The sequence below is a fragment of the Panthera pardus genome, unplaced genomic scaffold, assembly GCF_024362965.1.
Source record: "Panthera pardus isolate Hobbes unplaced genomic scaffold, ASM2436296v1 HiC_scaffold_8, whole genome shotgun sequence".
Taxonomy (NCBI): domain Eukaryota; kingdom Metazoa; phylum Chordata; class Mammalia; order Carnivora; family Felidae; genus Panthera; species Panthera pardus.
This window is the reverse complement of record NW_026527013.1, coordinates 97,820,628-97,833,610: the sequence shown is the minus strand read 5'-3', so window position 1 is coordinate 97,833,610 and position 12,983 is coordinate 97,820,628. Positions and strand designations below refer to the sequence as shown.

The window sequence follows — 12,983 nt, the reverse complement described above, 5'->3', positions numbered from 1 at the left end:
AGCCATTTCACTTAAAACCACTTTTCCTGAGACATAAATATCTGGAGGAAAGTTTTAATTCTACAAATGCTTTTCTTAAATCTCTCTGAAAACAGATGTAAGTGAAGAGAAAAACTTTCCTCCTCCTGAAAAATAAAATTTTTATTTTATAAAAGATCTTTATATTCTGCCTGTTTCATTGTCCTTTTTGTAAGAATAGATGCATGAGAGAAAGTTAGACTGGAAAATTAGGAATTTTTATCAATATCTCACTCATGTTGAACTGTGCTATGAAGCTATTTCCAGAACAAAAGTGAGTGAAGCAATTAATATGTCAGCAACCATATTACAAAACATTTCTTTATTCTTAGGTTCTTCAGCAGGGTGTTTAATATATAGTTCAACCCATACTTTCAAAAGTTGAGTGGCTCTAAAAAGCCACTCTATAAAAATGTACTCCCTTGGATTTAAAACTTTAACCATTTTAAAGTTTTTACTATAATCTATAGCATAAATATCATTCTCAAGAGCAATATAAATTCACTTCCACATTCCAACAAAAGATGTCCAAAATTTTCCCTTTGAAATAATAGCACATTTATGATAATGGTACTTATTATACAAATATGTATAAGAGATAATTAGAGAACCACAAGATGTTAAAGCTGAGAAGGGGTCTTTTACAAGTAAGACAGTCTCAATTATCAATAAGAAAACCAAGGCCTCAAGAGGCAGATTTGTCTAGTTTACAGAATACCAAGTCACTCTTGGTGTTACTTTCATTACCAGCTAATAATATTTAATAGCAATATATATACTATGCTTCAGTAAACAATGTGCAATTAACTAAATAAATGCCTGCCCCAAATTACTCATCTCCTAAATGGTTATATTACAGATAACAGCAAGTATGGCATATGAAATCTTTATTAAAATATTGGAGAGTGAGGAGAATTTTAAATATAAAGAGTCTATGAACAATTTCAATCAACATAAAAGGATAATGAAAGCAACAACGTAAGAGCAGGAGGATGGAAATAAGCTGACCAGATCATCAGAAAAGGACAAGGGTCCCTTGTGCTAAAACCAACATAAAGATGGAATCAGCATTAGTACTATTTGTGCTTTTTTTTTTTTTTTTTTTTAAATTTTTTTTTTCAACGTTTTTTATTTATTTTTGGGACAGAGAGAGACAGAGCATGAACGGGGGAGGAGCAGAGAGAGAGGGAGACACAGAATCGGAAACAGGCTCCAGGCTCCGAGCCATCAGCCCAGAGCCTGACGCGGGGCTCGAACTCACGGACCGCGAGATCGTGACCTGGCTGAAGCCTGACGCTTAACCGACTGCGCCACCCAGGCGCCCCCTATTTGTGCTTTTAAAGATACCTCATGCTGAAGCAAACACTTGGGCTTCATCAGTAGCAATTTCAGATAACGCGAATAGAAGCGCAGTGTCCCACAAGGGAGTTGCTCCAACCATCCTCTTTGCCACAGACACCATTCTTCCTCATCCCTACAAATACCCTCATCCCTTCCTGGATCCTGCTGTCTCCTCCGTTTTTTATTTTTTGGTTTTTTTTTCTCCTCTCTCCATGAAATTGCATAAGGGGCAGACAGGATCTGTTGCTCCCACCTCTTGTCACTTAATTTTTAGACCATGTCAGCACCCAGAAAATTCTCTTGCCCCTGCCCTTTAGACTTTCCCATAGTCTGCTGTCCTCAGGATATCTTAAATTTGAACATATCGCAAGCCAAACTCCTGGTGTCTCCTACATCCTTTATTTTTTAATTTGTTTATGTTTATTTATTCTTGAGACAGAGAAAGAGAGAGAGAGAGGAAGAGTGTGTGGGGAGGGGCAGAGAGCGAGGGACACACAGAATCTGAAGCAGGCTCCAGGCTCTAAACAAACTGTCAGCACAGAACCCAATGCACGGCTCGAACCCACAAACCATGAGATCATGACCGGAGCCGAAGTCGGACACAACCGATTGAGCCATCCAGGAGCGTCCCCGCCCCCGCCATCCCTTTTAAAAAGCATGCCCATGATTCCATTTATATGAATGTCCAAAAGAGGCAAATCCATAGAGACAGAAAGTAGATTAGTGTTTGCTAGAGGATACAGGAAAAAGGGAAATTAGGAGTGACTGCTAACAGGCACAGGGTTTTGTTCTAGGGTGACGGAAATGTTCTACAATTAGATAATAGTGATGGTTGCACAGCACTGTGAATATACGGAAAACCAGTGAATTGCGCACTGTAAAATGGTGAATTTTATGCTATTTGAATTTTATCTCAATAAAACAATTGCAAATTAAAAATAAATGAAAATAAGCACATTCACAATGTTTTACAACTCCACACACACACGCACACACATACACACACTTCTTCTAACTTTCCTTTCACCTTGAAAAATAATAAACTCCCCAAAGGTGGAATTATTAAAGCAGAGGCCGAATGATCATCTGTCAGCAATGTGCTATTGAAGAGCTAACTGAACTGAGTGGAAAATTACACTAGATTACCTTGAAGTATTTTTCATCTTTAAGTTTCTATGTCACAAGCCAAAATGAAAAAAATGAGAACCAGGAGGAAAATTTTTAAGTGACCAGGAAGAAAAAGTATGAATCATTTATTCCCATTCAAAATGAGAACTGTAGAATATAATGAAGCAAAAGAATAAAAACGAAACAGATCCAAAAAGGAAGGGCACAGAAAATTATGAAAAAAATATTAAGTAAATTAAATAACCTCACAAAAACCAAATGATATTCAGAGTTTAATATACCAATATTTGTTTTGCTCGTACAGAATTTATCCCATATCTAACTGTATTTCTCTAAAGAAATTCCAATATTTTTTCTGTCCTTGAGTAGTGAAGAAGAAAAAAAAATCTAGTGAAGATGAGATTTAAATCAAATTACTATTGATGGGCATGTAACTGGGTTAATAAGGTAAACAAGGTATGGATAACATAACAGAAAATTATTTTCCCCGAAATTCAGCTACTCTTACCTTTAAAACCCATTAATGCAACAACTAGCATCCTTTGTAGGTAAGTTTACATGGGAAGACAAAACATTATGGATGATACAAAAACCGAAAAACTAAACCTTTCTACTAAAAGAAATGCCAGCAACATCTATTAATAGTTTGCTGTAGTAAAGAATCCCTTTCTATATACCAAATGACCAACATTTAGTGAAATAGAAAAGAGGTATTTGTGTACACACTCAATATTAGAAAAGGGGTTCATTCAGTAAATACTCATTATTGGATTTACAGAGTACACTAAAATGTTTTATATATTTACCTAGTTATAAGCCACAGGTACAAGACATCAAAATTTTAAAGAAGTCCAACTTAAATATTATGACATCCAAGTTATCCAAATTAAAAAAAAAAAAAAAACTAAATAAGATGACAATCCTTATATTCTCTCTTGTTTATTAATTTGGGCTTCCAAAAAAAAAGAAGAAAATGGAATTTCTGAGTCTATCAAGAACTTTTTTCTCCTGTTCTTTCATAATTAAAAACTTAGACCACACAAGAGTCTAGGATGTGACATTTTAATGACCCAAACTTTTTAGGAATCATAATCCACTCTGGTATCCAGAAACATCATGCACATTACTACTTTACACCTGTTTCAGCTGCAAAGGATATTACTTTACACAAACAGCCACAGCAGATGGATCTGGAAAGCAAATGTGTTAAATGGGCTTCCCCAACATTTTGTGACCGGCTCCTTTCAGAAGCCAAAAGACTGTACTTCACAATCAGATTCCAAAGAGTGATCTGTTGACCGGCAGCCTCAGCACCCACTTGAGAATGCACAGTCTCACCTGAGACCTAATGTTCTGTGAATCTGCTGTATTATTCAAGAATATTAAATTCTGTTATAAAGGTCAAGAAAATAAATGGGATGGATGAAACTCCTAAGAAGTGATAGTCACTGATGGTAAGGAAGCTAATAGCTTATGAGGTAAAGGCAACACTCAAGAGACCCAATTAGGTATAGATAATAAAAGCCTATGAACTTCTAAAACAAAGGCAAAATTCATAAGATGTGTTAAAAATAGTTAAGTTAGTAAGCCATAAGACATCCCCAAATAGAAAATATGATGGAACAAACGAGAGGTTCACTTGTAGAAAGAAAGACATGGAAAGACTAAATCATCATCATTCTATCTCTGGACTGGCAGCTGTATCATCTCCATATCAGCCACCCACCGAGGATGCCCATCCTGGTCTTATTCCAGACCCACCGGTGCTTTACCCAAGAAACACAAATAAAACCAGGGAAACTGGCAAAACTACAGTTGTATGTAAGTGTACTTGTACCTACTCTCTTCTATAGAGCAAGAATTATCAAGAGCCCAGAGTATTCGAGTACGTAGAGCCCTTACTCAAAAATCAACTCTGACCCTCATAACCACACCCTCAATGGGAAGAGTGATGTGAAAGAGAGTCAGGACACATGAATATTGTGTACCCAGGCCTCCCATAGCGTGGTCCTTTCAACCTTTGCACCTTAAGTGTGCTAACTTACCCCATGGCTTTCCTCTTGCTACTGGCTGTGTGTTTGAAACAGTGTGATTCAAACATTTAATTTGGTTGCTGAGCCTATCTATTCCACAACCTGTAGGAACGCTGGTAGTGTACTTGGAGGCTAACCATTGCATCCAGATAATTTCCCACAAAATACCTACTGAATTGGAAATCTGCATTTTAAAAGATCCCCAGGTGATTTATAAGCATATTAAAGTTTAAGAGCACCGAGGGAGACTATCTGAAGAAAGAAAAAGACAGAAATTTGGATCTCAGCACTACATTCTGAACAGTATCCTGAATATAAAGTCTCATATATGCCCTGTGTACCAACTCAGAGTTCCAGAAGAGATAGAGAATGCTGAGACCCACTTTCAACAAGTATCATGTAAGGTTTAGAGAAGCAATACTGCCCTTGGTGATTCTCCTTTGAATCTCAGCTCTGTAAAGCTCCAGTTTGAGAAAACACTCAGAAAAGTACAGCACAATATATCTTACCCTATCATTAACCCTATAATCTCCCTCTTGCTGGAAACTAGGAAAATAACCTTTTTCATCTCTGCTGTGTTTCAAGAACACCTATCCAAAGGACAAAAGGCTACCGGAAACAGAGAAAGGGTTAGGACTTCCTTAAGAAGGTTGCAGTGACCTAAGAAAGAATATCGAAGAACAGTTGAGCAGAATAGCCTGAGAAGCGTCCTTAATGGGCTATACATTTCCATCTACCAGCACTCGCTGACCTGATCAGCTCCGGTCATTTTATGCATTTATTACATTTTATTGTATATTGCATTGTTCCTGACACATAGTAAGGGCTCAGTAAATGTTCTGAAATAATGGGGGGGGGGGGGGGGAACAATGAAAAATGTCACCTTTTCTATCCTGGATTCATTTAAAGCAAATTCAATGAATTGGATCTCTTGGTTTTGAGAAATTCCTGAGAATGAAGGCATAATTCCACATCTCAAATTAGCATGGTTCATAACACTCTCATTCCATATCTCAAACTTGGATTTTATATTTTCCATTATTAATCCCATTTTTGACAACACTATGAAACACATCAACCAATCCATTAAGAAACAATGCATTTCTAAATTTTACCAACAATTATTTATAAGTAATATGCTACACAGGGAAGATCAGCTATTACTCTGATGTTTTTCTAGGTCCAGATTTAAGGTATCTTAGGAAAATACAGACTCAAGGCATCTATAGAAGAATTGAAATAAAAACTGAGGACATGATCACACATACAAAGATCATAAACAAGACGTAAAACAAGAGTCTGAAAGTGTTGAGAAATTCTACCCTGGTGAAGACTTAAGATGAGACTATCAGGAAAAGAATGTAAAAGTTCTAAAGATCATTTTTATAAGGAATATGTCCACTTATTGTTGCTAAAAGAGGAAGTATGTTTAAATTTCAAAGGAAAAAGATTTAAGTTGGAAATCATAATCTACCATCCCATAAGTGAATCTTTATAAAAAGAATAAGGAAACATACATAGGGAATGGCTCAGCATTTTCTCCCTTCCAAATGGTCTATCAAATCCTGTTCAGTCCATGCATTTAGCACAGCCAAGGACAGTTAAAGTCCTCATAGGACATTAGACATTTCAGCACAGGTTTTCAGACTGTTATGTGGGTTTTAAATATCAAGTTTAAGAATTGACTCCACCAGCTCACATAAGAAAGAGGTAACATTACAGATTTGTGTGTCTTCTGCAGCTAACAGCATGAAAACAGACACATGACAAGCCTTCAATAAATACTTATTGAATTTAATTATTACCACCCTCTGAGGCAAAAATCTTAATTGGAGAATAATCTAAACTCTACCATCACCACCACCAGTAGAAAAGTAGCTCTCAAAATTCCCAAGTGAATCCACTCACATGCTAAACAATCAGAACAACAACAAAGAGCAATTGTCTTATTCATTACAAAGGGCTAAGAATGAATCTTTTGTTTGCAAACTTAATCCACTCCAACTAGTACTGTTAACTGCCCACTAAAACGCAGTGCATTATTTTTGCTTCACAAACCTTAATCTTGATCTATGTTCTTGATAAAATGTGCTAAACTTTTATGCATGTAATCTATTTCATTCTTTGTTGCATGAAATACATAGTTTCTTTATTACATGACAGTTAAGAGGCAAAATGCTTTTTTTATAAGCAATAGTAGGGGGGAAAAAATCACTTGAATTTCAGAATATCATACCCCAAACCTGATTTGTTCACATATAAACAGCCATATTTCAAAGAGAAATCCTTTAAAATTCATTACATCTATTACTGTGCAGTTACGTTTGGGGCAGCACAGGACCCAAATACAAGGCTGGTGCCTCTTTTGGTTGAGTAGGTAGTGCTGGACTTGATAAATTTTCATAAGCTGCTATCCCCATTAGGGAGTTAGTCACTGGTTTTAACAAACTCCTTGAAGAGTTCATTTCAGTTATTCCTGCCTTGCTCAATGTGAAACAATTTAATCTTATTGCTTTCTTCCTAAGGGGTAAAAAGATGATGTTCAAAGGAGAACACTTGGGAAGGAAACACGCATGGTGAAATTTTGGAGCTCTCTGGTTAGGCCTGAGGGAAAGACACCTCTAAAGAGAGAGCCTAGAATTGGGGGGTGGGGGGGCGGGGAGTAGGGGAAAGGCTCACAAAGGAAAGTGGAAAAGCACAGCAAAGAAACTTGGCTTACTCTGAAACCACACTATATTAGTTATTTTATAACACATCTACAGTTATTTTAAACATAGTTTAATTTGACATGGCCCATTCTGACCCAGAGCTTTTGTCTTACACTAATGAGATGAAAGTTTGCCTGCTAACATCCATAAATAATTTCACAGGTTATCACTTTATTTCAAAATAGTATTTCATAATTAAGACAAAGTCAAATTTCTCTTTGCTCTGTAAATCTACAGATCTTACAGCCTTATATGGAAGTTTCATAAGGTGGAAATAACAACAGACAGTGATTTTAGATTCTTTTAAAAGATACCGTATCAAATTCCAAATCTATGACACATACATATTGGATAAGCTAGAAGTCCCTAGGAAGTGGTTTCAGACTACACATTCTACCACCACAACCTTCCAGATTCCCCTAGGAGGGCATGCCACAATCTTAGGACAGAGCTGGTGCGCAAGTACACTTTGAAAAACCACTCCAAGGAGACTGTGATATTCAACCCACTACCTCCTGCCCCTATTGCCGTTATCAGCTAATAATGTTTCACTACCCGCTACTGATGTACATTGTGCTATTTCTTCTATACCGAATGTTAACTAAGTGAAGTCATTAGAATAGAGAATCTGAATTCAACTGGCATTTATTCAGTTTTTAAGAGGTAAAAATATATCCCGGAATGACAAATCAATTTAATTTCCTTTCATAAAATTTCATTTCAGTGCTACATCACAAATCCTGAACTCAAAGCTACTTACAGTCATAGCTTTCCAATTAAAGCATTTAAGTCCGCTAATATATTTCCATGAATCAAACTTTCACTACCAAGTAGCAGTACAAAAAAAAGAGATAAGTTTGAACATCCCTCACAATCCACTTACACTCAAGTAAGAGATAACTCAGATGTTTTAAGCAAGTAAATAAGACTATTATTTCAAGGTCACCATAACTCTCCCATTGTACATTATACCTCATATCCTAGAGTGTTCGGATTCAGGAAATTTTCTTACTTCTGGCTAATTTTAGGTAAAATCAGTTAAAGAGGTAATTCTGTTTCAAACTAACCCTCCTGGTTTTCAGTGTATGTGTCATTCATACTCCAGTCCATTGGAATGTATCTCACAATCCCCAAACTTCTTCAACTTTACTCTTAGCCAATACTGGTTTGTGCAACCATAAAGCATATTAAGGAAATATGTGGATCTCTCCCAAACTTTTAAAATCACCTGACAACATGGGTATCTCAACAACCTCAAAATCCTTAGAGCTGTCAAATCTTTGCTGCAAACATTTAGGCCCAAATATTAGGAAAAAAAAAAAAAAAAAAAGACAAAACCAAACACAAACAAACTTAGGAAAAACTTCAAAACCAAACTGAGAAAACATACTTACCTTAATTGGAGCACTACTAAATTTAATTTTCCTATTTGCTGGGATGTCTTCTTCTTCTGGCAATCCAACAATTTCCGAGTATTCCATATCTGGTTGATAGTAATTGTTTTCATCACTATCTTCCTGCTCATCCTGTTCAGTGCCTGTCTCTCCCCAGTCTGAATTATACCTGGATCTTACCCTATACACATTATAGTCACTGTGCATGTAAACATGGGAACTCTCAAAATTATTTGAATCTTCGGGTACTTCCTTTCCACAACTGGATCCAGGAGCATCAGCAGAGGTAAAATCACCACCTGCAAGTTCTTTCTTCTGATGCATTGCTGCCTCACTCCCAACTAAATTAGCTTCGGCATCTTCTAAAGGTACATTTTGTGGTGAAAGGATTTCAGACTCTGGCATCGCCTTATTTGCAGCACAAGGTTCCTCAGGAAGATCTCTGTCAATTCTGTCAGGAGTCTCTTGGTTAGATGTGGAGTCCTCGGCTTCCTTGCTCTGCTGTGTTTCTTCACCAAGCACTGAAGCTAGAGAGGTACTTTTCGAAGCCACTTCTGGTACCGGACTTGTATTACTCTTCTGAGCATCCTCTGCATCATCACCGTGTTTGCTTGGAGGAGACCAAGAATCTGAATCCTTAAGGTGACCAAAGGTGTCAAGATTTGTAACAGTAACAGATGGTAGATTCAGGGGATAATGCCCAGTCACTGAGTATTCGTTTTCAGGCTTCTCAGAAACCATGGCACTGGGGGAATCAGTGTTCTCAAATACTGCACTCAGTTGACTCACAGTTGGGGAAACAGCCTCCGTCCGGGAGCTAAGGCTGTCCAAGGAATCAGTACTGCCTCTGTTGGACTTGGAGCCACCCCATTCGTCCTGAGGTTCATTCCCTCCAGCTTTCTCTTTCTTTGGGGAATAGCGGCTGTTTTGTCCTGACTCATGCACACTTCTCTCAAACATCTTCCGAGTTTCTGTGAACTTAGAATATGAAGGGCCATCGTACATTGTGTCAAATCTACTAATTCGTTCTGAAACAGAGGACTCCAACTTAACAACTGAGCCATCTGTTTTTTCCAGGAATTCTTTGGGCCTCATTCTTCTCTGTGGAGATGAAGGTCCACCTTTCCCCCTTGTTTTGGCAATGACCGCAGCATTTTCACTGGGTTCCATACCCATCTGCATAAATAGATTTTTAATTCTGTTGACATTGGAGCCATATTTCCTCCCCCTGCTCTGCTGGGAGCCCTCACCTTCTTTTGTTTTTTGTTCCCCATCTGACTTGGGTTTGTCAAAGGTACTTTTCAGTGCCTGGAACTCAGTTCTATATGCATTCCTGTGAGGAGAGGCACTTCTGAGAGTGGTTCGTTCACCTGAAGACTCGGTTTTCAACATTTTTACTTCAGGGGTGAAAAGCCAATGTTCATAATGACCAGGAAAACACAAACAAAAAAACAAAACACCTCTCTTCTCTAATCACCAAGAGAGTATTTGGTCAAGAAAAAGTACCTCTCAAATGGCATACTGTATCAGTGATCCTCCCAACAGGTGTATTAGGAAATTATTCAGTCAAGAGTTACACAAAATGGCTTTTTCAAAGCAAGACTAGAGGTTCATCTGTAATAGAAAAGAATGAATTTCTGCATTCATTTACTTATTTGAAAATTTACGTTTAGTCAACCAAGAATACACTTTTCAAAGTGACTCAGTCATATATCAAACAGAAAAAAAAATTACTTATTGAAATGGTCATTTAAAAGCCAAGAATTTAAAAGTTATAACTCTGATTGGTCCTTGGTAACAAAAATGTTTCAAACACAATTTGGAGGTCCCTACCGAAATCACACACTAATACACACACGAGTTACACATAAGCACACTACTTTAGACTAAGTTTTGGTTGCTTTTGTGAATGGTCTTAAAAAAAAAAAAAAAAACAGCTGTCCCTAGATCTTTAAGATATCATCAAACTGTCCAGGAAAAAAAAAAACGAATTTCATTTGGGATGCTCCACATCAGGTAGAATTTATTCTTTCTGGGTAAGCACAATTCAAAGTTTGGATTCTATGGTTACAAAGTCCATAATATGCCTACAGAGGCTTATTTCACTCTTTCTGGTCCAATATTCTGATTTGCAGCATCCCCAAAACAACATTAGTACATTTCAGACCAAAACAAGCAGAAGAAAGTTCTCACATGAAAGTAACTTTCACTCTAAGTTCAGTTACATCTAATATTTGGAAGTTTCCTAAGAGTGGATAGTATTCATTATAGAGCGAGGTGTAGAATATCATGGGAATAAATGTAGGAGAACGTGACGATCAGAAAGCAAACATAACATGAAACCTCTTCTCATAACCCTGATTTGTTTATTCCTACTTGCCTCTAACTTCCTACAAGCTCAAAATGCAACGCAATGCATGCTTGCTGGTCTCCACTAGCCCACAGCTGGATTTTATATCAATATGCCAGTAATCAAATACTTCAAGAGCTGCTGAGGCGCAGACAATGTCGTGCTAAAGATTTTTCATTTTGTTTTGCTTTGTTTTGTCTTTTAATATTAGGCCTAGCCATATCACCCTCACGCATAATCAGCTGAGGAAGCACACACTTTCACTGAAACCGCCTCCAAACTCGGCTCCTGGCCCAGCACGCATGCATGGCCCATGCAGACAAACAAGAAAGGCTTGAGAGTGTGGTGCCTGTTTTTTGGTAAAGCATCGACAATCTCCTTGTACCCTGACATTTGTTTAAGCCTTACACACCCTCCCCCCACCCCCTACACATACACCCCACTCCCTCCCCGGCCAATTCGAACCCGAGGGGGCGGGGGCGGGGGAGATGAGGCCGCCGGGGGACTCAAAACCTGCCCTCACAAAAGACAAACATAAATAACACCAACTTGAGAGGCAGCCGGTTCCCAAGCCTGGTTCGGGACGCAATCCCTCGGCCCCGGGGCAGGGCCGGGAGAGCAGGTGACGCCAAGCGCTATGGTAGGAGGTCGCAGTCTAGCTTTGTGCCAAAAAGCACCTGAAGTCCTAACACATTGGCTGCGGCTCCCGGCGGCTGCCAGGCGGATCCCAGTGTGGCACCGAGAGAGCCGAGCTCCTTGGCCACATTAAAAAAAGAAAAAGAAAAAAAAATTACAGGGTAATGATAATAAATCCCTTTGTTTTTCCTCCCAATGTGCCAGGAAACAATAGATCCCACTGATAATGCCTCCGATCCTCAACCTATCGCTCCCCAACCACAACCCACCCCCACCCCCAGCCTGCAACTCAGCCTTTGTACATCCCGATTTTTTTCCTCTTCATCTCCACCCTCCCCAACTCCTCGCCCCGCGCACAGCCTCCCCCTTACCCGAGCGGGAGCCGCCGCCGGCGGGGAGGGTCGGACGGCCGCGGCTCCCACCCCCTCCTCAGAGGCGCCCCCCGCCCCACTGTGGCCGCGGCTCTATCCGCGCCGGCCCGCACGGCGCCCCTCCACCCGCCGCTCACGGCGTAGCGCGGAGGGCGGCTGCGGCGGCGGCTTCCACTCGCGCCGCGGCCCCCACGCGCGCCCTGCCCGCGGCGGGCGGCCCCGGGAGGCGCGCTGCGCTCCCCAACGCCATTGCGGGCGGGCGGCGGCCCGGGCCGCGACACGCTCGCCCACTCGGGCCGGCCCGGGGAGGGGGGTCGGGGCGCGGAAGGGGCTTGGCCCACGTGCGGTCACCCGCTGCGGGCCGTTTGGGCCGCCCGGGAGCCAGAGTGTAGTGGGAGAGAGGCCGCAGGGGTGAGGAAGGCCCAGGGTAACAGGTGCCTCACCTCGGCTGATGGGATTAACTCTAGGGCCGCAGAGAGAGGGAGCCCGGCAGCAAAATCCCAGGAGAGGGAGCGAGAGGGAGCCTCTGGCGGCCAACCGAGGGCGAAAAGCACCGGCCCGAGGCGAGGCCGCCCCACCCCCTCGGCCGTGGGCTAGGGGCCTCCCCGGCCTAGGGCAAGGCCTGCCCTTCTGGGGCCCGTCCGCCTTTCTGCTACCGGGGTTGGTTTGGCAGAAACTGGGCTCTAGGTCCGCTTGCTACTGGGCCTGCACAAAGTATGCAGTTAACTTCATGACCCCAGGGCATCTAAAACCCCAGGCTACTCTCCAGGCCGGTTTGGCCCTCACCTAGGCCGCCTTGCCCGGCCTAACACCCACCTTGACCTCAAGTCTCCATTGTTAAAAGGAAAAGGATTAGGAGGTCTTCTGACTTGCTCAGCCCCCCACCCTCCTCTTTTATAAATGCTCAGTGCGCACTCCTACCTCCTCCCTAAAAAGATACCCCAAGTGTCTTTTTTGTGGCAATGTTTATGAAACTGATCATGTCTGTCAATGTAGATCTTTAA

General features: G+C 40.7%; 1 protein-coding gene across 16 annotated transcripts in view; it reads right to left on the bottom strand.

Annotated features, from left to right (window-relative positions):
- PPP1R9A (protein phosphatase 1 regulatory subunit 9A) overlaps window positions 1-12,561 on the bottom strand; it is a 324,540-nt gene extending 311,979 nt beyond the window's left edge. For 3 of the 16 annotated variants that reach the window (XM_053897831.1, XM_053897834.1, XM_053897841.1), the window contains exons 1-3: window positions 11,980-12,262; window positions 11,522-11,727; window positions 8,623-10,236 (exon numbers count right to left, since the gene is read on the bottom strand). In XM_053897831.1, the coding sequence (XP_053753806.1) occupies window positions 8,623-10,014 (1,392 nt within the window). In that variant the 5' untranslated portion in view covers window positions 10,015-10,236; window positions 11,522-11,727; window positions 11,980-12,262. Of the gene's footprint in view, window positions 1-8,622; window positions 10,237-11,521; window positions 11,728-11,979; window positions 12,269-12,422 lie in introns of those variants that run through there. The other 13 variants (XM_053897836.1, XM_053897835.1, XM_053897846.1 and 10 more) reach the window with 9 other exon arrangements.
- Between the last annotated feature and the right edge of the window lie 422 nt (window positions 12,562-12,983).